This window comes from Staurois parvus, unplaced genomic scaffold (genome assembly GCF_062004578.1).
Source record: "Staurois parvus isolate SC_StPar_1 unplaced genomic scaffold, SC_StPar_1.0 ptg000362l, whole genome shotgun sequence".
Lineage (NCBI taxonomy): Eukaryota > Metazoa > Chordata > Amphibia > Anura > Ranidae > Staurois > Staurois parvus.
This window is the reverse complement of record NW_028318158.1, coordinates 12,448,836-12,475,226: the sequence shown is the minus strand read 5'-3', so window position 1 is coordinate 12,475,226 and position 26,391 is coordinate 12,448,836. Positions and strand designations below refer to the sequence as shown.

The 26,391-nt window shown below is 50.6% G+C and overlaps 1 protein-coding gene and 1 long non-coding RNA gene across 2 annotated transcripts in view; one reads left to right on the top strand and one right to left on the bottom strand.

Moving 5' to 3' along the window:
- The window catches only part of LOC149456448 (D-beta-hydroxybutyrate dehydrogenase, mitochondrial-like), a 45,259-nt gene extending 31,811 nt beyond the window's left edge, over positions 1-13,448 (bottom strand). Inside the window, exon 1 of the mRNA XM_089685119.1 lies at positions 12,984-13,448. Coding sequence (XP_089541245.1) covers positions 12,984-13,305 — 322 coding nt within the window. The 5' untranslated portion in view covers positions 13,306-13,448. The remainder of the gene's footprint in view (positions 1-12,983) is intronic.
- Positions 13,239-26,391, top strand: part of LOC149456447 (uncharacterized) — a 44,024-nt gene continuing 30,871 nt past the window's right edge. Inside the window, exon 1 of the long non-coding RNA XR_016313891.1 lies at positions 13,239-13,488. This is a non-coding gene — a long non-coding RNA (uncharacterized LOC149456447). The remainder of the gene's footprint in view (positions 13,489-26,391) is intronic.

Sequence of the window (26,391 nt, the reverse complement as noted above, 5' to 3'; positions counted from 1 at the left end):
GAGTAAGGTGCGCGGTGCGTGCCAACAGAGTTTGCAACGCCTGAGCGAACTGATCCAACAGGAGATCCTGTTGATCCAGTCTGGCGACCAACATTGGAAGTGAAGGCGTACCTGCACCGTCAGGATTCATGGCACTTGTGTAATGTCAGGGCAGGGCTGTGGAACGGACAGGTAGGCCTAGTGGCAGGGTAACGCACTGGCTGACGACAACCATCACCAACAGACCGAAGTCCCTCAGGGTGCGGAGTCTAAGTCCCAGGCTGCCCTTCACCAGGGCCCCTGATGGTGGGGATGGATTTGACGCAGCCAGGAACCAGGTCGCGGCCCCCGAGACACCCCGGCTGCGGTAATGGCCGCCGCCAATGGCGTGTAGCTGGTGAGAATGACAATAGCGTAGTCAGGCAAGCTGGGTCAACAACAACGGGACAAAACAGTACAGAACAGTAGACAGAGAATCACAGGTCACGGGCCGGGTTCAGCAACGGAAGGTCAGATCGAAGGAAAACACAGAGAATGGTCTAGTCACAAGCCGAGTCAAATACCAGAAGAGTCACGAGCATATACACAGAGCTGTAGCAAGACAAAGACACAAGACACAAGTGCAAAGAGCATGTGCGGATCACAGGCTTATATGTACTCAGCCACACCCCTCTGGGGGATGGACCTCAGAGACCTGAAGGCATAAAAGCCTCCCACCATGCTCAGCATAAATCCAAGATGGATGCCAGCACATGGAGTAACATAACCTCTGGGAAAAGGTAGGACCTTGACACATCCAAAATCATACATCTGGTCATTTCTACAAGAGTGCGATTCTTTCTTTCCGCTACGCCATTTTGCTCAGGAGTGTATGGTACAGTTGTTTGGTGTATAATACCTTGTTTCTTTAGGTATGATTCCATCTCTTTATTCATATATTCCCCTCCATTGTCAGTGCGTATTATTCCAGGTTTCCTTTGAAACTTGTTGCTTGTCATAGCTACAAACTCTTGAAGTTTTTCTAATGTCTCACTTTTGTGCTTCATTAGATACGTTATTGTGTACCTGGAATAATCGTCGATGAAAGTCAGTAAATACCTGTTCCCACCAGGTGTGATGGTTTTCATTGGTCCGCACACATCACTGTGTATCAGTTCCATGGGTTTAATGGTTTTACTCTGACTGGTCTGTGGAAGAGAGGTTCGGGTGGCCTTTGCTTTGATGCAACACGTGCACTTGCTGAGTGTGTGGCAAGGCAATATTTTCATGTCTTCTGATAGACCTCTCTTTGCAAAGTCCTTTATAGCTTCTGGGTTTCGATGCCAAAATCTTCTGTGCCACAGGTGGATGCACTTGTCATGTGGGTTATGAGTTGCCGCATTAGCCTTCTCACTTTCAGTGACGATTTTGTACAGATGTTCGTTTAATCTTCCTCTTGCTAAAATTTGCTTTCCATTTTGAATTGTGCATTTATTACCTCTGAACTGGACAGTGAGTCCATTGCTTGCAAGGGTTTTAACTGATAGGAGGCTTCCTTCTAGACTTGGAACACATAGAACATTCTTTACAAGGATGCTCTGCTTGCCCCCTGATGGCGTTTTGCAGTTCAGAAATCCCTGACCATTACCTTCCGCTGTAATACTTTTCCCATTTGCTAGGAAGACTGTTACACTAAAATCAATTTCTGTGAAGAATGTCTCGTCTCTTGTCATGTGACTTGTTGCCCCTGAATCAATGTACCATCCATGTGGGGTACTATTCTGAGTCACTTTAAAAGTACCACTCCATGATGCACTTTCATTTTCTTTCATGACTGCTTTAGCTCTTTCTCTTGTGGGTAGCTCCCGCTTTCGCTGCTCAGCTTTCCAGATTGAACAGTTCTTTTTCAGGAGACCGGCCTTTTTGCAGCGAAAACATACCCTGGTTTCTTTGCTTTGCCTTATGCCTTCATGCACCTTCAGAGCTGCCTCTGGTCTCTCGTTCTCTTCACTATGCAAATTTTCCTTTCTTCTGCTGTATTCATCAATTAATTTTCCCTTAACATATTCTAGCATCAGTTCAGTTCCTGGTCTAGTTTCTAGAGCATATATAAGGGCACTGTATGATTCTGGAAGGCTGCATAGAAGTATTGACACAACATGGTTGCCTTTTAATTCTTCACCTACTGCACCCAGCTGGTCCACAATTTCTAGCATGGCATTTACATGTTCACCCATTTCCTGCCCTTTTTCCAGCCTCATCTTATACAGTTTGCGTAGCAGATATAGTTTACTGTTTAGGTTTGCACGTTCATGCAGTTTTTGTAATGCAGTCCACATACCTTTAGCTGTGTTTTCTTTCCTTATATGAATGAGTTGATCATCCTCCACTAACAGGCTTATGACTGCTTTTGCTTGCCTGTTTTTTCTGTCTCATTCTTCCGGGTTGTCATTGGGTCGGTGTGTATCTAGTACCTGCCACAAGTCATCTTTGGATAACAGCATTTCAAGCTTAAACTTCCATAGTTGGTGTGAGGGACCGCCGAGCGGCACCACTAGCACTCCACCGGTCAGGCGTGCCCAGAGCGCGGAATCTAAGCCCCAGGGTACTTGTTCACCAGGGCCCCTGATGGTGGGGATGGACTTGTAGTACCCTGAGACCAGGTCGCCTCTACTGAGCACACCTGTCAGTGGTAGGGGTGTCCGCCAGGGGTTCCAACCAGGGAGAGCCAAATGTGAGGAGGTCGGGTGACCCTGATGGGATGGATGGATGGATGGCTGAGCAAGTGCGTAGTCAGACAGGCCGAGTCGGTAATGTAGAGGACGGTAAGGTACAAGGGAGCAGGCAGAGAATCGTCGGGTCACACGCCAGGTCAGCAACAGGAGGTCAGATCTACAGAGGGGCATCCAGGGAGAGAGGTCAGGCAAGCAAGGGTCTGGGCAGGAGAAATCAGCAAGGTCAAGAGCAATCCAGGTCAATAACTTACAGTATACAGGTTCACAGGATCAGGAATGCAGGTAAGACCAGAAGGCAACGAAATGACAGCTCAGGGACCTTTAAATATCCCGCCCTGCGCTGCCATTGGTGCCCAGCGGGCGGCCGCGGCTTCTACTGCGCATGCGCGAACTCGAACGCCGCGGCCGGCCCGGACCTAGTGCCCGTGTACTGGGAGGAGCAGTGCGCCTGCGCCGGGACCATCGAGGGACGGATCGCGGGGATCTCTGACATTGCCCCCCCCCTACGGGCAACCTCCGGATGCCCACCCGATCTCTCCACCACGGGTGATCACAAAGAAACCTCCGGACAAGCCTAGGTGCATGGACATTATGGGCTGGTTCCCACGAATTGTCCTCAGGGCCGTAGCCCTTCCACTTGATGAGAAATTGGGTCTGGCCCCCCCTTCGACGGCACTTCAAGATTGCCTCCACCTCAAATTCCTCTTCCTCTTCAACCGTTACGGCCTCCGGGGGCCTGGATTCCCGTTCCGGGAAGGCATCAGGGACTACCGGTTTCAACAGGGACACGTGGAAGACAGGGTGGATCTTGAGTGTGTCAGGGAGAACAAGTTCATAGGCCACCTCATTGACCATCCGTTTGATGCAAAAAGGGCCTATGAATTTAGGTCCCAACTTCTTCGACGGGCAAAGCATCCTCAAGTTTGACGTAGCCAGCCAAACCTTCTCTCCGGGCTGCAACACCAGGTTCCCTCTTCGCTTCCTATTGAAAGCCTTCTTATAGTCTTCTTGGGCTTGACGGATGGCTTCCTGTAATTTCTTATTGTTGGAGGTGAAGAAGGTCAGTGCATCCTGCGTCGCTGGAATCGGGCATTCCGGGACCAAGTCCGGGAGGAAGACCGGATGAAACCCATAGTTGGCGAAGAACGGGGACTGCCCAGTTGCTGAATGGCAAGCGTTGTTGTACGCGAATTCTGCCAAAGGGAGGAGTGGCGCCCAGTCGTCCTGAGAGAATGATGTGTAGCATCGCAGGTATTGCTCCAGGGTCTGATTGGTCCTCTCGGTCTGGCCATTGGTCTGAGGGTGAAATGCCGAGGAAAGAGACAGCTTGATATCCAGGGCTTTGCACAGCGCCCTCCAAAACCGCGAGGTAAACTGCACCCCTCGGTCCGAGACGATGTCTTCGGGAACCCCATGCAGTCTAACGATCTCTCGAATAAAGACTTGTGCCGTCTAGGCTGCAGATGGAGTCTTCCGTAAAGGGATGAAATGGGCCATCTTGGATAAGCGGTCCACAACCACGAGGATTGCTGTGTGATCCAGCGAAGGAGGGAGCTCGACTATGAAGTCCATGGAGATTCTCTGCCAGGGCCGTTCAGGGATGGGCAATGGACGTAGCAGGCCCCATGCCTTGTTCCTTGAAGGCTTGTTCCGCTGGCAGATGGCACAGGAGCCCACGTAGATCTTACAATCCTTGGCCATGTCCGGCCACCAGAAGGAACGCCGGAGAAGTTCCAGGGTCTTGACCGGTCCAAAATGTCCTGCCAGTGGGTGGTCATGGCAATGTCCCAAGACTAAGGTTCGGGCATCCTCTGGCACCACAATCCGGTCCTCCCTCCATAGGAGTCCCTCCTTGTTCTGGAGGGGGGCCCCATCGGAGGTAGACATTGCTGTGGACGCCCTCAGGATCTCGGAGCGAAGGTTTGTCTGAAGGGCCAAGAAATTCCCTGCCGGAAGAATAGTGTCGGGCACTGGGATCTCCTTGGTGTCCTCATACATGCGCGATAATGCGTCAGGCTTCGTGTTTTTCGAGCCGGGCCTGTATGTGATGTGGAACTGGAACCTCGAGAAAAACAATGCCCATCTTGCTTGTCGTGGGCGTAGACGTTTGGCCGTCCTCAGATATTCCAGGTTCTTGTGGTCCGTGAATATCAGGATGGGATGGGAGGCACCTTCCAGCAGGTACCTCCATTCCTCTAAAGCGGTTTTGATAGCCAGTAGCTCGCGATCCCCAATGTCGTAGTTCCTCTCCGCCGGGGTAAGTTTCCGTGAAAAGAATGCTACTGGGTGAAGTAATTCCTTGGCGCCCTTCCGCTGGGAAAGGATGGAGCCAACCGCGTTTTCAGATGCATCTACTTCTAAGATGTAGGGCAGGGAGGCGTCGGGATGACCCAGAATGGGTGCCGAGGTAAATAACCTTTTTAGTGCCTCAAAGGCTTCCTGTGCCTCGGGCGTCCATCTGAATCGCGTCCCAAGCTTAGTTAATTGAGTGATAGGGGAGACCAGACCCGAGAAGTTCTTGATGAACTTCCGGTAGAAATTTGCGAACCCAATAAAACGTTGGACACTTTTCCTGTCCGTGGGTTCAGGCCAATCTAGGATCGCTGAGACCTTCTGAGGGTCCATTGCGACCCCCGTGGTGGAGATAATCAGACCCAGGAATGTAACGCTAGCCTGTTCAAAGCAGCATTTCTCTGCTTTAGCGTACAACCCGTGCTGCCGCAACCGCCCCAACACCTTTGTTACATGTACCCTGTGCTCCCCCAGGGAGGATGAGAAAATCAAAATGTCGTCTAAGTAGACGATGACAAAGATGTCCAGGAAGTCCCTAAAGATGTCGTTTACAAAGTGCTGGAAGGTGGCTGGCGCATTGCATAACCCGAAAGGCATGACCAGGTATTCAAAATGGCCGAATCGGGTGCGGAAGGCCGTCTTCCACTCATCCCCCTCCCTTATGCGAACCAAATTGTAGGCTCCCCTTAAGTCCAACTTGGTAAATACTACCGCAGCCTTTAAGCTCTGGAACAATTCAGGTACCAGAGGTAATGGGTAACGATTTTTAATGGTGACCCTATTCAGCTCCCGATAGTCAATGCATGGCCTCAAAGTCTTGTCCTTCTTTTCTACAAAGAAGATCCCTGCACCTGCTGGGGAAGTGGAGGGACGGATGAATCCCTTACGGAGGCTATCCTCAATATAGTCCTTCAGGGCCCCTAATTCCAGCTCAGGAAGGGGAAAAATTCGTCCGAACGGGATTTCAGAACCGGGCAACAGATCAATTGGACAGTCATATGGGCGGTGGGGGGGTAGAGCATCTGCTCCCCGTTCACTGAACACGTCAAGGAACTTGTGATAGGCTGCAGGAACCACTTGTTTCAGGCTGTCATCCCCCTCAGAGCACAAAAGAACCTGGGGGACCCCCGGGCCCGAAGTTCGACACAGTTCCCGACAATATGGGGAAGGGAACGAGACAACCCCAGTTTCCCAGTCAATTTGGGGGTTATGGGCCCGCAACCAAGGGAGCCCCAGAATGACTGGGAAAAGGGGTGATGCAATAGCATCCAGGCGGAGGAGTTCCCGGTGCTGACCGGCAATGGAAGTCATAATGGAAGGGGTCTCCTGGTTGACTACTCCTGACTTTATCCGGGAACCATCAGCTAAAAAGATATGAAACCCCTTCTCCTTTGGGCGGAGGGGAATACCCTGCTGGTGAGCAAAATTGATATCCACAAAACAGCTGCATGCCCCCGAATCAACTATGGCCGACACCTCCACGGTCCTTTCGGAAAGCTGAAAGGAGAGGGGAACAACTAAGTACTGGGACGGGGTCATATCGCCAACAGATAAAGAAGATGAAGTGAACTTACTCAGTTTCTGCGGGCAGGAACGCACCATGTGACCAGCTTCGCCGCAGTACAGGCACAGATTCTGGGAGCGTCTGCGCTGGCGTTCCTCAGGCGATAGTTTAGGCCGAGCCAGGCCTAGCTGCATGGGTTCGGGGGCATCTTCAGCCGGCAGGTTCTGGATGCTTGGCCTAGTATGTTGACCGGATCCCTGAAATGACCCCCAGGGATTTCCGCGACCCTGACCAGACCTCTCCAATCTGCGCTCCCGTAGCCTACGGTCAATTTTAATAGTGAGTGCAATCAAGTCCTCTAATATCTCGGGCACCTCTACCCGGGCGAGCTCGTCTTTCAGAGCCTCAGATAGGCCCATACGAAACTGGTGTAAAAGGGCGAACTCGTTCCAACGAGTGTCACCCATCCAGCGCCTAAAGTCAGAGGCGTATTCCTCAGCCGTCCGCCGACCTTGTCGGAGTGTGTATAACGTGGCCTCGGCCGAGGCCGCCCGTTGTGGGTCATCATATAAGATGGCCATAGCGTTAAAAAAGCTGTCGACCGAAATCAGGTGAGGGTCATTGTTTCCCCTTAGTCGGTGGGCCCAGTCTTGGGGTTCACCCTGCAGCAGGGAGACAACAAACCCCACTTTCACTGACTCTGTCAAAAAGGTCCGTGGCTGTAGTTCAAAAAAGAGAAGACAAGAGTCACGAAATGACCGAAAACGTGTGCGATCCCCATGGAAGCGCTCGGGTAAGGGTACTCGGGGTTCCGCCATAGGGAGTGATGTGGGAGGCCCAGGAGCCGGCTCGTGGGCTGCTGCGACTGGAGGTGCAGGAGCCGGGGCCTGTGAAACAGGAACAGATATGGTGCAGGCCTGAAACCGATTCTCGATCTGCAGACATCTGTCCTGTAATGTGTTTACAGCTTGCGTCAGGGTAGACAGGTGCCTGCACACCTCGTCCAACGGGGTGAGTCCTCCTCGAGGCTCAGTCATGGCCTTCTGGTACTGTGAGGGACCGCCGAGCGGCACCACTAGCACTCCACCGGTCAGGCGTGCCCAGAGCGCGGAATCTAAGCCCCAGGGTACTTGTTCACCAGGGCCCCTGATGGTGGGGATGGACTTGTAGTACCCTGAGACCAGGTCGCCTCTACTGAGCACACCTGTCAGTGGTAGGGGTGTCCGCCAGGGGTTCCAACCAGGGAGAGCCAAATGTGAGGAGGTCGGGTGACCCTGATGGGATGGATGGATGGATGGCTGAGCAAGTGCGTAGTCAGACAGGCCGAGTCGGTAATGTAGAGGACGGTAAGGTACAAGGGAGCAGGCAGAGAATCGTCGGGTCACACGCCAGGTCAGCAACAGGAGGTCAGATCTACAGAGGGGCATCCAGGGAGAGAGGTCAGGCAAGCAAGGGTCTGGGCAGGAGAAATCAGCAAGGTCAAGAGCAATCCGGGTCAATAACTTACAGTATACAGGTTCACAGGATCAGGAATGCAGGTAAGACCAGAAGGCAACGAAATGACAGCTCAGGGACCTTTAAATATCCCGCCCTGCGCTGCCATTGGTGCCCAGCGGGCGGCCGCGGCTTCTACTGCGCATGCGCGAACTCGAACGCCGCGGCCGGCCCGGACCTAGTGCCCGTGTACTGGGAGGAGCAGTGCGCCTGCGCCGGGACCATCGAGGGACGGATCGCGGGGATCTCTGACAGTTGGTAGTTGGTATTGTTGAGCTTTGCTATTGTAAACTTCATATCTGAAGCACTTGCCATCTTTCAGTGAATTGGATTGTAAATGCAGCACTTACTTGCTTGTAGTTTTCCTTTTTCCAGTGTCTGGAGCTGGGCCCATAACCTGTTGGTTATGTGTTATAGAAGACACTGGTAGTTATGAGGCAGAATTCTGGCTTTACTTGTGTGGCTTAAGTTACAAACATACAGAGCACATTTCAGCAGACTGTATAACAGACATCTTACTTCCTGAAGAGATGAGAGAGAAGAGGAAGAACCAACAAGTCTTACACATATGCACAACTAGTGACCTTAGTGTACAGTGCCATCTACTGGTCAAGTGATATTAACATACAATACATGCTGTTGTATTCCCAACATGGCTGTCCCTGGATGTCTGTTCTCTTTACACCTCCATCCCCCATGAGGCAGGCCTGAGAGCGATGGGACATTTTTTGGCCACAGAATTACACCTCCACCACAAAATTTAATTTTACCCTAGAGGGTATCTTGAACATAACTATTTCAAATTTCAGGGGAGTTATTACCTCCAGGTGAATGGCACTGCTATGTGTGCATCAGTTGTACCATGCTACCCCAACCTCACTATGGGGTAATGAGAGGAGACATACATCTGGAGGAATAACCCCTTTGCTGAACATATCATCTACTACGGCAGGTATATAGATGACGTCATCGTAATTTGGGAAGGTCCTCTTTCATCAATTTCACCATTTATCGAATACTGCAACAATAACCTTTTAGGTCTATGCTTCACCCATGTCAGCAGCCCTGAGTCCCTAGTTTTTCTTCATTTAGAGTTTTCACATCTAGAGAGCAGCATTGTGTCCAAAACTCATTTTAAGCCATCTGCTGAAAACTCATATTTACATTTTAAAAGTTGCCATCATTCCAAGTGAGTACAAAACATTCCGAAGGGCCAGTTCTGCAGACTGAGGAAAAACTGCACACAAGATAATGATTACTTAGAACAGGGCTTAGTCCTAATAGGTTCTTGGACAAGGGCTACAACCCCGAATTGGTGACCAGGGCATACCAGATTGATCTTAGACATCCTAATTGTCAGGGACCCCACTGCGGTAGCCTCTAGCACTCCACAGACTGGATTCCCCCAAGGCGCGGAATCTAAGCTCCGACCTGCTTGTTCACCAGGGCCCCTGATGGTGGGGATGGACTTGGAGCAGGCCGAGACCAGGTCGCGGCCCCTGGGTTCACCCAGCTGTGGTAGAAGCACCGTTGGAGGTGTATAGCAGGTGAGAGTCTGATGTGAGGAGGTAACAGGAGCAGCGTCAGGCAAGCCGGGTCGGTAACAGTGGTGGCGGCGTAGTACAAAATCAGCAGGCAGAGGGATAAACAGGTCACAAGCCGGGTTCGTTAGCAGGAGGTCAGAACGTACAGGGTTAAGCTGGAGAATGGTCAGACAAAGCCAGGGATCAGAGCAGGAGACGGACAGCAAATCAGGCTCAGGCAGGTTCGGCAACAAACAATCTACTCACAGGAACTCAGGAACACAGATAAGACCATACGGCACTTGAGCATTGCAAGAGCCGGGTTTAAATAGTCCACCCGACTCCTGACAGGCACTCCTGGGTCCTAGTGCTTGCCTAGCCCGTCATTTGTGACAGGCACGCCTGGGTCCTAGTGCCTGCCTGCCTGTACGTTTTGTCAGGATTCTACGCATGTGCAGATTCGATCGCAGCGGCGATCTTCCCATTCCCTGACACTAATTGGTGTATGTATTCTGCTTTTTTCTCCTTTGCTGTATCCCACGATCTCCGGAGAACACAATTGGTCCCTTCCCTTCACACGCCTCCCCTTCTCTTCCCCTTGATTGGTTCCCTGATTTGACAGCTCATATATACCCTGTGTTCACAGGGGCGGGCTTGTTTGACAAAGGAGGTGGAGCTTCTGAAACGCGTTACAGCCCGCCCTCTGTTCCATTCACAGCATCTGTCACTTCTCCCTACTACTGGCGGAAAGGCATTCAGAGACGCCGTTCATCCATCGCTGTGGGTCTCCACCTGGGCCTTGCATATTTAATCGGATCTACTCTTCTGATGTCCCTGGCTCCATTGATTTTCATCTTCCACGCTCGCTGAGAGATTGTAAGATGTAAGTTTCTTTATAATAAAGCACTATTGTCTTTATCTACACTGACCTGGCGCCCCGCTTGTCATTCCTTTGCATACCTCTGTGGGATCCCCCTGTCCTTGACAAGGAGCTGCCAGTCCACTTGTGTATTCCACAGCCTCTACGGTCCTTTTATCTGCACATCCATTGGATGGACATGATGATTGCCGCATTCTGAACACACCGATGCCACCCAGAACTCTGCCCCCCCATTCACTCATCCGTGGACTGGTTTTATTCCTTTAACTGCTTTTTATTTTATTTAATTTTGTTCACATTCAATATAATTTATTTAATATAATAATTATTTCTATCTTCTGTGTGAGAGCTGAAGGTTGTTCATTATTTGATGATCATCTCTTAGTCCGATTGGGTTTGTCTGTCCATGGCAGGCGGACCCAATTGGACCCTCCAATTTCCTCTATGGAGCAGTGGGTAAAACGGCTCATTGAGACAGGCTCTGAGTCCCATCCTCCGGGCAGAACTGCTGTCAAGGGTCGGGGGTGGCGGGAGGATGGGGGGCACCAAAATGCAACTTCACCTATGTACACAAAAATCCTTGTACCAGTCCTGCCCAAGGACACACAGAGGTTGCAATAGATAGCGGTAGGGGTGCGCTGAGAGCTCCATCGGTTCCCTTCTACCTCTTCTAAAAGAAGACAAAGGCACAGCAATAAAGTGTTGAACCAAAGTGAATCTTCTCTCCAATCACAGAACTTTCACTGCAAACGGCTTTATTTACTGCTGTGTATCTGAATCTCTATGCAACATGATCACTGCACACTGACAGTCAGTCCAGCAGTAAACAAAGTTGAGTTGGAATGTGTAATTATCTCACCTTGGACCTGTCAGTGTTATTGTGAGCACCGGGACAGGTGACGGGCTGGCTGCATTGTTTATTGGTATTACACTGGGGAAGTGATCAGGGGCACTGGGGCTAGCTGGCACTGCAGTCTGTCAGTGTGCATGCACTGTGACAGGCTGCAGGGCCAGACAGCCCCGTGTCCCTGGTCACTGCAGTCTGTCGGTGTGCATGCACTGTGACAGCCTGCAGTGCCAGCCAGCCAGCCCCCTGTCCCTGCAGTCTGTCGGTGTGCACGCACTGTGACAGGCTGCAGGGCCAGCCAGCCCCATGTCCCTGGTCATTGCACATGCACTATGACAGGCTGCAGGGCCAGCCAGCCCCATGTCCCTGGTCATTGCACATGCACTATGACAGGCTGCAGGACCAGCCAGCCCCGTGTCCCTGGTCATTGCACATGCACTATGACAGGCTGCAGGACCAGCCAGCCCCGTGTCCCTGGTCATTGCACATGCACTATGACAGGCTGCAGGGCCAGCCAGCCCCGTGTCCCTGGTCACTGCAGTCTGTCGGTGTGCATGCACTGTGACAGCCTGCAGTGCCAGCCAGCCAGCCCTGTGTCCCTGCAGTCTGTCGGTGTGCACGCACTGTGACAGGCTGCAGGGCCAGCCAGCCCCATGTCCCTGGTCATTGCACATGCACTATGACAGGCTGCAGGGCCAGCCAGCCCCATGTCCTTGGTCATTGCACATGCACTATGACAGGCTGCAGGGCCAGCCAGCCCCATGTCCCTGGTCATTGCACATGCACTATGACAGGCTGCAGGACCAGCCAGCCCCGTGTCCCTGGTCATTGCACATGCACTATGACAGGCTGCAGGGCCAGCCAGCCCCGTGTCCCTGGTCATTGCACATGCACTATGACAGGCTGCAGGACCAGCCAGCCCCATGTCCCTGGTCACTGCAGTCTGTCGGTGTGCATGCACTGTGACAGCCTGCAGTGCCAGCCAGCCAGCCCCGTGTCCCTGCAGTCTGTCGGTGTGCACGCACTGTGACAGGCTGCAGGGCCAGCCAGCCCCATGTCCCTGGTCATTGCACATGCACTATGACAGGCTGCAGGGCCAGCCAGCCCCATGTCCTTGGTCATTGCACATGCACTATGACAGGCTGCAGGGCCAGCCAGCCCCATGTCCCTGGTCATTGCACATGCACTATGACAGGCTGCAGGACCAGCCAGCCCCGTGTCCCTGGTCATTGCACATGCACTATGACAGGCTGCAGGGCCAGCCAGCCCCGTGTCCCTGGTCATTGCACATGCACTATGACAGGCTGCAGGACCAGCCAGCCCCATGTCCCTGGTCACTGCAGTCTGTCGGTGTACATACACTATGACAGGCAGTGTACGCTCACAAGCTGCAGCAATGGTTCTCTCTGCTCTCACAGACAAGCTGCATGACAGCAGAGAGAACCGATATTTACCTCCAGTTACTATTGTTTGCACCATGTGCTTGGACACAGCAATCACATGGTGATCACCCAGACAGAGTGGTGATGTGGTCCAGGACACGCCGATCATGGGGCTCCCATGTGCACGCTCTTTGAGCCGCATACGTGAGGACATTCAGGAACATCGACACGCATCCCACGTACATAAACGTCTGGATGGGACGTGTGCCGATATGGGTGGACGTTCCTCCCACATCAGAGGCTCATGTGGATAAAGACGGCAATACCGATCACTGTACTGAAATGAAAATAAACGAACACAGTTGTACCTTTAGCAGGAAGGTTCTCCTGTACACACTGCTTCACCTCCGCGACCTCCTTGTCACTAGTAACATCCAGCCTGATCACCTTCACCTTCCCAGAGGAGGGATAGTTTAACAATGACTGCGCCCCCTCCCCATCCGGGAACAGGCAGGTAGCAAACACTGTGAAGCCCATATCAAGTAGCCTGCGAGCGAGTAGATTCCCGAAACCTGAATCACAGCCAGTGATGAGAACAGCTCGTTCTGCCGGGTCCACACAAACACGGTTCCATCGGCGTCTTACAAAGATCAAGATACTCAGCAGAAGCAGCAAGATGGTGATCTCCATGGATGACCAAGCAGCCACACAGCTAGGATATGTGAAGGCAGCTGCTGCCCGAGGAAATGTGTATAACAAAGCGAAGCTTTACTGACTGAGGAGAGGTTGTATGACACAACGCCGAGTACATCTGAAGTATACGCCCAGCTCACTCCTCCTGTGGGAACAAGACCTAGAAACGTTACGAGTCACGTGAGTACATACAGTCATAGCAGTTACTGGAAGATCAGGGTAACGTGTGACTGTATGTGTAATAGACCAGTGTTTCTCAACCTTTTTTCAGGCAAGGCACCCTTTAAAATTATGGACAGTGTTCAGGCACCCCATTCTAAAATGTGAAAACTATTCTAATAGTTGTATATAACGCAGCAACATCCACACATGTAGACACCCAACATTAGAGGGGATTTATTCTTCCAAAGCAAATGCACTTCTGCACACTGGTACTGACTAGTATTCCAATGTTTCTCTTCTCCCTTAGTTTTTTTCCATCACTGAGCTAATGTGACACCAGCACCGACAGAGAGAGGCAGAGGATGATCAAACTAGGATGCTGTGCAGGGAGCTGTCATCCTCCTTATCAACTGATGATGTTATTGGTTGTCAGGATGCCTGCGGCTAGAAGGTCGTAATGTTACACAATGAAAACCTATGCTTTTGTGTAACTAAAATGCAGGCTTGTTCCACCCACTGGCTTGGTTTTGGGCAATATTTGGACATTTTGCCAAGGCACCCCTGAAGAAACCTTAAGGCACCCCAGGGTGCCTCTGCACCCTGGTTGAGAAAGGCTGCAATAAAGCATGCTTGCTGTACTCACTGTGGAAGCTACAGGGTTAATCCTCTGCATTGTGTAAAAAGGATGTTTGATCCTGTTTTGTTCTAATGCCCCCAATCTATCTGCTGATAGAACAGATTCTCAGGGGCAAGCTGCACATTCTCAGTTTGGTGTGTATCGCTAGAACGTTATTTTTTTGAGATTGTATGTGATCTGCATAGGACCAATCAGCACTGTCCAGACAGAGGGTCAGGGATTCTGCAGCCTCATAGGACAATCAAGGGTGAATGAAAACTCCTCCTCCTACAAGCTTGAACCAGTGCTCTGCTGGACACTGATAGAAGTCAGAAGTCTGTTCTAACTGCTGGTGAGAAATGGTATTTAGCAGTTTATATTTATTGAAATTATTGCATTTCCATGTTCTGTGTACTGTGGAAGAGCAGATATAGTGAATGCAGGGTCCTGGGTTTAGTAACAATTCAAGAGCAGCTCTGTTCTGGAGATAGATGAATAAGAAATACTTGGTAAATCAGCATACAAAATGAGCTCTTTTAATGGATTGCAGAGGTTCCTACCTGCATTTACAGAAATAGTAGCAAAAGCATTCTCGATTGTTGAATGAGCTAAATTGGACAGCAGGGGTGGTGCCAGGTGGGTGCTTGGGTGTGCTGAAGCACCCCAAAAATTTCTTTAAGCACCCCCATAGCACCCGCAAATTCAGGTGCCAGTACTTGCATATGTCACAGTGTTTTTTTTTTTTAAATTTCAGTGTACCTGCATGTTCTCTATTGATGCCAGAAGGCCGGGGGCTTTATTTTCCTGTGGAGGGATACAGCAGTTCTGGTCGAAAAATCCAATGATCTTTAGTTAGACCAGGCAGGCTGGTTTCAGAGGCGGATTGATAATAGAGCCTCTCTGCTGCCTCCTCAGCCAATGAGAGAGCACTGTACCCGCGCCCTTTCACAGCCCGCCTGATCTGACTTCTCTAAGTCCCCGGTCACATCAAAGCTGATTTTGAAGCAGTGAACACAGACACAGATGTCTATGCAAAATCGCAACAAAAGTAGTGCATGCACTACTTTAGAAATCGTTGTGGCTCCGGCCAAGTCAGAACCAAACCGATATGAACGCTCTAATAGCAGACAATAGAGTGCGACTTGGCATGTGATTTGCAAGTCGCAGGGCATACAAATCGCATCCGATGTGACCAGGGTGTTATCTAAGCAACAACAGGAAGACGTGCCAGCAGCTCTATGGGGGATTGACTACAAGGAGCAAATTCAGCCTGCAGTGGGCTGATTTCCTACACTTGGTCTAAAAGGAAAGAAACAGCTTCTGCCAGCATGGAGAGAGCGGGCTTGTTTCTACAATGTGGGATACAGAAGGTTAGAAGAGCAGGTCCACAGAAGGAGATCCTTTATCCCTCCCTCCATCCACCTATCCCTCCATCATTCCATCCATCCATCCATCCATCCATCCCTCCCTCCCTCCCTCCCTCCCTTCATCCATCCCTCCCTCCCTTCATCCTTCCATCACTGCATCCATCCCTCCCTTGCTCCATCCATCCCTCCCTTGCTCCATCTACCCCTCTCTCCCTTCATCCTTCCATCACTGCATCCATCCCTTCCTTGCTCCATCCATCCCTCCCTTGGTCCATCTACCCCTCTCTCCTTACCCCTCCCTCCTTTCTTCCTTCCATCCATCCATTGGAGCACCCCAACACTGGATTTGGGTCCAATGCACTGGCCAGAGGGAGAGGGTTTGCCAGAAACATTTATCGCATTGCCCCCTAGTCAAACCAACTTAGTATAGGGATTAAGAGTAAAGTCATTGGTCCACTTGTCATTTGCTGAGTCACATATTAATTTTTAACTGATTCCATGTACTTGTTAAAGTGTTCATTACTGCTTTCCCATCCTTTTGTCATTGTTTTACTGTGTGCTCAAATCTTTTTTTTTTTTTCACTTAAACCTCGTTGTGTCAGATAGTGTGGCATTGCCGGAAGGTCACTGACATCCGGAGTCAGGGGACCCAAACATCAGCAGTTCCTTTGGGAGTGAGTGCTACAGCTATCTCTGCCCTCCTTGAGCCCGGGTTCATACTAATGCAGAGCGGGACACCTCATGTAAATGGCACAGGAATCACTGCCTCCCTGTGCGAATTACATGCAATGTCTGTGTGGTTCAAATCACATTGCATCTGAACCAAAAAGATGCAGGACCCTTTTTTATATCTGCACCTGAATCACATCGCATGGGTTTTCTCACTCATGTGATTGCAATGCGGTGCTGGAAACTCACAGATTTCGCAGCATTTCCTGCAACACATTAGTGTGAACCCAGGCTGAAAAGATTCCGCATCACTTTCTGTCCTGGTGACACAACCAGTGCCCGTTTAAAGCTCATGCCCAAGCCTCTGCACACTGATTCATGACTGGTTCACTGTTCACTTCTCCCTGAGCTTGACTAAAATAACCACACTGACAGCAAAGATACTTTTAACTGCGTTGATACTTTATTATTTAAGTATCGGCCACAGCTTGAAATCTATGAATAATGAACAATCAACCAATAAAACATATCTAACATCAAATCCCTTTTTAGCAGTGCTGAGTGGGGTATCTCCACTTTTTTTCCTTAGCAGGAGCCAATTCAGCCACCAGCTGCAGGTTAGGCTCAGGGGCTTACTTGGGCCTCCTGTTATCAATTCCACCACCTCTACCAGCCACCTGCCACCTCCGCCCGCAAAAGGGATAAACGCCACCATCAGGAGAATGATGACTCCCTCATCGACTCCCTGACTGCCACCAGAAAAGAGCCCATTCAATCCAATCCTGCAGTAACAGGTTGAACATGTCAAGACCCACATCAGTAAGATGGACACCATCCGATCGAAAACAACAATGCCTGCCTTCCAGCTCCACATGACGAGCCACCAAACCATTCCCGGAAGCAGTAAACGTAGAGATAGCCCTGTTAACCTTAAAACGCGCCTTGTCAAGGGCCCTGACATCCCTGGCCTGGCGCCAAAAAACGTGCGGGATAATCTCCAACCATACCAGAAGAACATTAGGATGGTCATCCAAAAAGGCCGCCAAATCATGTTGCATAGCCAAAATAAGGGCATGGAAGGGGACAACCCTTAGGTCATTCCCCCCCCCCGACATGCAAAAGCAAAATGTCCGGAGGTCCTTCCAGAGCCACACAATTTCGAAGCAAGGGGGGAACCTCAGCCCAAAGCAATCCTCGAATCCCCAACCACACCAATTTTAATTGGACCAACTAGAAACCCAGTTGAAGACCGCTGCGGTGAAGCTCCACTCTACGAGCCACCCAGAAAATAAAGGAATGACCAACAATCCAGGCCACAAGCCGCCACTGACCTAAAAGAATTAAGACAAACAAAGAAAAAGAAACCAACATAGCAGCAGAAGGTATAAAAACTACAACACGCAAGACAGAAGTCAAAAACCCAACACATCAGAAATCTACTGAGCTGTCCCACGCCTAGGTCAGAGTTCCAATCTGTGAGCGACCGGACTCCCACCTGCCAATCCTCTGAACCGTCTCCCTGGACATACCCAACCTGGCGGCCTCCGTGGCCGTACCATACAGAACGAGTGCGTCCCATAATCGGACGTTGACAGCCCGAGTGCAGATAGGCAATGATGTAGGAGACGTGTGAATTGGAAGCGAGAGAGGAATGCATCATCCTCATACAGAAGGAGGGCCCCCCCATCCCGAGGTCGAATTGCCATAAATGCCATCAAACAAACAACAGGACATGTCACACAACCAACCAGTGCAAATAAAGGAATAGCCACACCCCGATGCAGCTGATCAGTCTTCGAAGAACGCAGGACAATCTCAATACTATCGTCCTTCCGTTGGACATCTTCCACTAGGAGCCCCCCTTGCTGTTCTTTTGTTAGGGCTAACCAATTCACTAATGCGGAAGGCACCAAAGAATGCCTGGGAAAAGGCCAACGCAAAGATCAGCACTTCATAAGGGGAATAACATAACTGAGGTAGAACCGTTATCATATTACGCAACATGTCCCAGGAAACAGGTCGTTGGCGATCCTCACACCTCCGCAGCCTCCCACACCATTTTAATGCCTGGTGAACCACGAACAACTTAGTGTAGTTAGGCCATCCCAACAATTTAAACAGAAAAGTCAGTGCCGACAGCTTCTTGTCAATAGCTGCATGCGATTCACACCGTTGCAATAGTCCACCAACAAACCAAAGGAAAAGATTCTGCTGACTGTAACCATGGTGCAACTCACCAGCCAAGCGCTCCAATTGAAACCACCGTGACTACACTGTGACATACGCTGACCATGTAGATGGAGCTAAGGAACCCTGAATAAATGGCCACATACTTGTTAAACGAGGGTCCATAGCCACTATGGACCCGGACTGACAGGGTCGCCCTCCTGCTGCACCTCTGGCACCAACATCCTGAACCAATTCCACTGGAAGCGCGAGAGAGAGTCGGCGATGTCATTAAGCAAATGTGAATAGCCCTAAAGAGCAAGTTATAGCGCAAACATAAAAGTACAAACTGTCTCAGAAGTGTGACAACAGGAGGAGAAGATGCAGACAAAGTATTAACCGAGGAAACCACCCCCATATTGTCAGAGTGAAAGAGCACAGACTTATTGCGAATCCAAGGACACCAAAGTGCGACTGCCACCAACAACGGAAAGAGTTCTTCATAAACCCGGCATCAACCAACACTGGGGCAAGGCAGCAGCAGACCACCTACCCGCAAAAACGGTTCCAAAACCAAAGGAACCAGCTGCGTCGGTGTACAAATCAAAATCTGTATTGGATCTGGACGCTTACAACCAGTAGGAAGCACTGTCAAAAGAGCCCAGAAACTCCCACCAGATCCATAAATCTTCCTTATGAAGAGACGTCAAGCGGATGAAATGATTTCACTCACGAACACCAGAAGTGGGCAAAGACAAGCGCCGGGAGAAAATCCAGCCGTCTGGCAACACTCTGAACGCAAACTTGTGTTTTCCGAGCAGCGATTGCAACTGCCTAAGGGTGATCTTCTTTCCCTGCAAAGCCAAGTCCATGCTAGAAATCAGGTCAGCGATTTTGTCAGCAGGCAGTCTACAGACCCCCCGTACCTAGTCAATTTCAATGCCCATAAATTTGATGACTGTAGAAGGACCCTCTGTCTTTTCGGGGGCAATAGGCACACCAAATCACCCAAAAATGCACGTAAGACAGCGGAGCATCATCTCGCACACCCGGGAACCACTGGGGCTGACACAGAGAAAGCCATCAAGGTAATGAACCACATAGTCAAGTCCCTTGTGAGTTCTGACAACCCATTCTAGGAATGAGCTGAAAAGCTCAAAATAGGCACAAGAAATGGAGCAGCCCATGGGAAGCCACAGGTCTACATAATAAGCCTCGTCAAAGCGGCACCCAAGAAGAAACAAACTATCCAGATGAACCGGTAATAGGCGGAAGGCAGCTTCAATATCAGTCTTTGCCATAAGGGTGCCAGGCCCGAACGATTAATTAAAGACAGGGTGGCATTGAATGATGTATTGGAGAGAGAAGAAAGATCCTTACTAATGCCATCATTTACGGACTTCCCTTTTGGAAATGATAAGTGATGGATCATACAAAAAGTATCTACTTCTTTCTTGGGGACCACCCCCAAAGGGGATACCACTAGATTAAGAATAGGCCGCTCCGAAAAAAGGGCCCGACATGTGGCCCGAGGCGAACTCTTTTTCCATAAAACCTTCGGGTGTTGGCAAGCAGACTTCAAATTGCGAGAGGACGGCAATGTAGGAGGGAGGTCGCAAGGTATAACAACGCCACCTGTTTGTCTGGGTATCTATTGAGCCAGGGTCGAATCACCTCTATGTTCACTGGCGAACTCCCCTTTCCCAGAACCATCCCTCGGTTTTCGGAGAAAACCCTTGCCTTTTTTGAAACAATGACTAACGGGGTGGTTTCCCCCACAGCCTGAACACTCATGCTGGAAACGGCAGGCGGAGCCCCACTTGCAGTGGGAATCATTAAAAGACCAACATATGTCCTTTTTCGATGTGGGATGTGGGAGGATTTGGAACGATGTGGATTGATGTAGGACGATGTGGAATGATGTGGGACGATGTGGAATGATGTGGGACGATGTGGAATGATGTGGGACGATGTGGTACGATGTGGAACGATGAGGGATGATGTGGAATGATGAGGGATGATGTGGGACGATGTGGGAAGATGTGGAACGATGTGGGAGGATGTGGAACGATGTGGAATGATGTGGGAGGATGTGGAATGATGTGGGATGATGTGCAACGCTGTGGAACAATGTGGGACGATGAGAGACGATGTGGAACGATGTGGTACAATGTGGGACGATGAGGGACGATGTGGAATGATGTTGGACGAAGTAGGACAATGTGGGAAAATGAGGGACGATGTGGAATGATGTGGGAGGATGTGGGAGGATGTGGGACGATGAGGGACGATGTGGGACGATGAGGGATGATGTGGAACGATGTGGGAGGATGTGGGATGACGTGGGAGGATGTGGGATGATGTCAGGAATGGACTCGCCAATAGTGGTGGGACTCACCTGCCTTGTGGGTTGTAGTACCAGGGCTGGCCAGCGGGTGCTCTCAGCAACCAGAGGCTCACTCCTACAATGAGCCATCACCTGTAACTAATTACACAGGTGTATTTAAGGAATGGCCAGGCCTGTGTTCAGGGCCTTGGTGTTTGTTTCCCATGAGCCCCTGTACCTGCATCCTGTCTGCTTCCTGTCTGATCCTGCTTAATCCTGATTCTGCATGAACTCTGCCTGTCCTGACATCGGCTATTCCTGAATACGCTTCCGCCTGCTCCTTGTACCTCGCTGCCCACACGATTCCGACCCGGCCTGCCTGACTACGCTCACTTCACCCGACGATCCATCCATCCCGCACGGATCACTTCAGTAAGTCTGTCAGCCTCTTCCCATCAGACTCCGTTCCCACACTCCCCTGCCAGTACTCTCTACCACAGCCGGATGCACTCAGGGGTCGCGACCTGGTCCCAGTCTGCACCAAGTCCATCCCCATCAGGGGCCCTGGCGAACAGCAGGCTGGGACTTAGACCCCGTGCCCTGAGGAAATCCGTGCTGTGGGCTCGGCCTGCCTGACCACTCCACCTCACCAGCCCTGTCTGCCCTTGTCTGTGTACATTCTGTTATCAGTTGGTTTTGTTATATTGTGCGTTTGTATTTGTGTTGTACCTTTAATAAATTATATTGTTTACTATACCTGAAGCCTGCGTTTCCCTGTGTCAGTCCACACATTTCTGGTCATACCCGGATCCCTAACAGAACACCAAGGCCAATCTTGACCAGAAGTGGCTGCACAGGGAAGCCATCTTGGCTTATTGTTGCTGGGAAGGATGAATCTGGATGAGGTGGTGTATTTTTCTCTGCTAGTCTTTGATGACAGAGATTATGCTTATCAGACTCTGAAGGAGTATACCCGGGATCAACTACTAGAGTGTATAAGGATCGCTCATTGCCTAGTAGATCAGGGCACAGAGTTCTGAGGTGCAACCATTGATTCAGGCTTGTGCAGAGTTGGTTTCATCTGATACCCCCGAAAGCAGGGATGAATTTTTGCCACCATTTAGTGCCGACCAGGTAGAGTCCCTGGTATGGTTATTGGAGGATGATGTAGATTACTTTCTGGAGCGTTATTCTGCATGTTCACAACAGGTACTAAGAGACTGTATAAACGCAGTGCAGTCTTTGACCAGACAGGCTTTGTGTAAGCTGAGCTTTGTTCAACCCATACTGCAGACATGGTCAGACTTGTTGCACCCAGCCTCAGTCAGCTTGCAACGTCATATCTCTGCTCAAGGCACTCTTCCTGCATCCCCGACAGCACCCCCAGTGACTGCCCAGTATACTCTGCTAACTACCACATATCAGTCCCCTGCTCCCACTCGCTGCACCTATCCTTTCTTTAACCCTGTAAAGAAGTCCTCTGTAGCAACTGCTCCCTCCTTTGTTCCATCCCCCAGCTCTTCTCTGCCTACAGCTGCTCTATCCACTTACAAACCTGCGCTTACTTCCTGTGCTCCAGTAACTAAAACCAGGAAAAAGCGAAAATTCTTTCCAACCAGTACCATCCTGCCAGTATCCAAACCGGTCAGCCTGCCGTCTGAGAACCCGCCTTCCGTGGTTCAGCCTGGTGCCCCGGCACCCGTAATTCGGCTTGATACTCTGATGCCAGATGACTCGGCGCCTGCTGCTCCGTCTGGTGGCCCGGTGCCCGCTGCTCCGCCTGTTGACCCGGTGCCCGCTGTCTTGCCAGATGACTCGGCGCCCGCAGTCTTGCCAGATGACTCGGCGCCCACAGTCTTGCCAGATGACTCGGCGCCCGCAGTCTTGCCAGATGACTCGGCGCCCGCAGTCTTGCCAGATGACTCGGCGCCCGCAGTCTTGCCAGATGACTCGGTGCCCGCAGTCTTGCCAGATGACTCGGTGCCCGCTGCTCCGCCTGGTGGCCCGGTGCCTGCTGCTCGCCTGGTGGCCCGCTGCCTGCTGCCCTGCCTGTTGGCCCGGTGCCCGCTGCTCCGCCTGGTGGCCCGATGTTCAGCCTGACGTGCCCCTGTCCGGTGCCCAGCCTGACTTGTCCCTGTCCGGTGCCCAGCCTGGTGTGCCAGTCCTTGATATCCCGCCAGTTACCGGACCCTGGCGGTGGAACATTTTGCCCATTTAGGACTGTTTGGAGCGTCCTGAGGCCGCTCCTTGAGGGGGGGGTACTGTCAGGAATGGACTCGCCAATAGTGGTGGGACTCACCTGCCTTGTGGGTTGTAGTACCAGGGCTGGCCAGCGGGTGCTCTCAGCACCCAGAGGCTCACTCCTACAATGAGCCATCACCTGTAACTAATTACACAGGTGTATTTAAGGAATGGCCAGGCCTGTGTTCAGGGCCTTGGTGTTTGTTTCCCATGAGCCCCTGTACCTGCATCCTGTCTGCTTCCTGTCTGATCCTGCTTAATCCTGATTCTGCATGAACTCTGCCTGTCGGCTATTCCTGAATACGCTTCCGCCTGCTCCTTGTACCTCGCTGCCCACACGATTCCGACCCGGCCTGCCTGACTACGCTCACTTCACCCGACGATCCATCCATCCCACACGGATCACTTCAGTAAGTCTGCCTGCCTCTTCCCATCAGACTCCGTTCCCACACTCCCCTGCCAGTACTCTCTACCACAGCCGGACGCACTCAGGGGTTGCGACCTGGTCCCAGTCTGCACCAAGTCCATCCCCACCATCAGGGGCCCTGGCGAACAGCAGGCTGGGACTTAGACCCTGCGCCCTGAGGAAATCCGTGCTGTGGGCTCGGCCTGCCTGACCACTCCACCTCACCAGCCCTGACTGCCCTTGTCTGTGTACATTCTGTTATCAGTTGGTTTTGTTATATTGTGCGTTTGTATTTGTGTTGTACCTTTAATAAATTATATTGTTTACTATACCTGAAGCTTGCGTTTCCCTTTGTCAGTCCACACATTTCTGGTCATACCCAGATCCCTAACAGATGAAGTGGGACGATGTGGGAGGATGTGGAACGATGTGGGACGACTCACCTGCGGACTTGCAGGAGTGAAGCTGGCTCACCCCATAGCCTGTGTCATCAGGGGGAGGAGAAGTTTGAATACCTGATCAGATTGCTGACAGGGTGGGAGCTCCTACTGTTCAAACACTGCACAGCCCGAAGGGGGGATGGACTGAGGCGGGAAGTGGGGCGGCGGACCCAGTGTGGTCGGTCCTCAGGAGCCGTTTGAGGAAGTCCAGCCACCAGACCCCGCAGCCAGTCCTCTCCATGCTGCTCAGCTGCCAGGCAGACATGAGTGAGGAGCTGCTCCATGCAAAGGTAGGAGAAAATCAGTCAGTTAGGTACTACACGGTTGTTGATAAATCTAAAGGGCTTTCTAAAGTACCGCAGGTGGTCAGGCTTACAACTTACATTTCTAGAAAGCACTGGACCAATAGAAGTGAGGCTTGGTTCAGACAGATATACAGGGTGTCCCTTAAGTCTGGACATATATGAAATATCACTGTTTGTTTTTTCTCAATATGCATTTTGCCTATGTGTCCAGACTTTAGGGACACCCTGTACAATGGAGTGCATCTTCCTTCAAAAGAGCTGATACCTAATGAAGATATAGCGTAGGTGGACCTTGTTCTGGTCTAAGGCTGCTAGCAAAAGGAGGCAGTTGAGCAGCATTTTTACCGGCCCCCAACTGGCCACCAAAACAGTTCTTAGAGCTGTACACAGACCACAGCCATGGCAAAAATAAACCGCTTCCCAGCCGCCCTATAGCAGAAACTACTGCTGCAGGGCTGCGCAAAATCAAGTATATATGCATGATCCGGTTTTGGCACTTACAGCTGTCTATCACTGGGTCCTGGCTGAGGAACACTGACAGGGGAGAGGTCTGTACGTAAACAATACAGATCTCCCCTGTCAGTACTAGCATGCTGCTTTGTATTGCTCTGCATAGCAGAGCAATACAAAGTAGCATGCTTGTATAGTAAAACACATACAGGCCGCATAGTAAAACGGCACACAGTTAACCCTTTGATTGCCCCAGATGTTAACCCCTTCCTGCCCAGTGTCATTAGAAGTGGTGTATTTTGGTTTTGTGCTGCCCTAGGCAAGACTAAAATCGGGCACCCCCCCACATCTAAATTTGCCCCACCCTTTTATCTGAAAACTCCACCCCTTCCTCTTTAGGTTCCACCTCTTCCTATTAGAGCTGTGTCCCACTCTAATCAGCTAATTAAGCCATAACACCTGCAAAGGGTTCCTGAGCCTTTAAATGGTCTCTCAGTCTGGTTCAGTAGGAATCACAATCATGGGAAAGACTGCTGACCTGACAGTTGTGCAGAAAACCATCATTGACACCCTCCATAAGGAGGGAAAGCCTCAAAAGGTAATTGCAAAAGAAGTTGTATGCTCCCAAAGTGCTGTATCAAAGCACATTAATAGAAAGTTATGTGGAAGGGAAAACTGTGGAAGAAAAAGGTGCACAAGCAGCAGGGATGACCGCAGCCTGGAGAAGATTGTCAGGAAAAACAGATCTGGTCTGTTGCTCAGTGGTCCAAAGTCCTTTTTTCTGATGGGAGCAACTTTTGCATCTCATTTGGAAACCAAGGACCCAGAGTATGGAGGAAGAATGGAGAGGCACACACTGCAAGATGCTTGAAGTCCAGTCTGAAGTTTCCACAGTCTGTGTTGATTTGGGGAGCCATGTCATCTGCTGGTGTTGGTCCACTGTGCTTCATTAAGTCCAGGGTCAACGCAGCCGTTTACCAGGAGATTTTGGAGCACTTCATGCTTCCTTCCGCAGACAAGCTTTATGGGGACGCTGACTTCATTTTCCAGCAGGACTTGGCACCTGCCCACACTGCCAAAAGCACCTAAACCTGTTTCAGTGACCGTGGGATTACTGTGCTTGATTGGCCAGCAAACTCGCCTGACCTGAACCCCATAGAGAATCTATGGTGCATTGCCAAGAGAAAGATGAGAGACATGAGACCAAACAATGCAGAAGAGCTGAAGGCCGCTATTGAAGTATCCTGGTCTTCCATAACACCTCAGCACTGCCACAAGCTGATAGCTTCCATGCCACGCCGCATTGAGGCAGTAATTGCTGCAAAAGGGGCCCAAACCAAGTACTGAGTACATATGCATGCTTATACTTTTCAGAGGTCCGATATTGTTCTATGTACAATCCTTGTTCTATTGATTGCATGTAATATTCTCATTTTCTGAGATTGTGGATTTGGGGTTTTCAATGATCTGTAAGCCATATTCATCACAATTATGACAAATCACAGCTTGAACTATCTTGCTTTGCATGTAATGAGTCTATCTCATATATTAGTTTCACCTTTTAAATTGCATTACTGAAATAAATGAACTTTTTCAAGATATTAAAATTTTTCGTGTGTGTGTTCCAAAAACGTCAAATTATTTACATACACTATATTGCCAAAAGTATTGACACCCCTCCAAATTATTGGACTCATTGGTGTATAAAATGAAGCACCTAGGCATGCAGACTGCTTCTACAAACATTTGCAGCCGTTTTGCCAGGGTAGCACAGTGCCTAAATGGTTGCATTGGATCCCTCCCTCTATCCATCCATCCCTAGCTCCATCACTCCATCCATCCCTTCCTGGCTCCTTCCATCCCTCTATCGATTCATCCCTCCCTTGCTCCATCCAGCCCTCCATCCATCCCTCCTTTCTTCCCTCCCTCCATCCA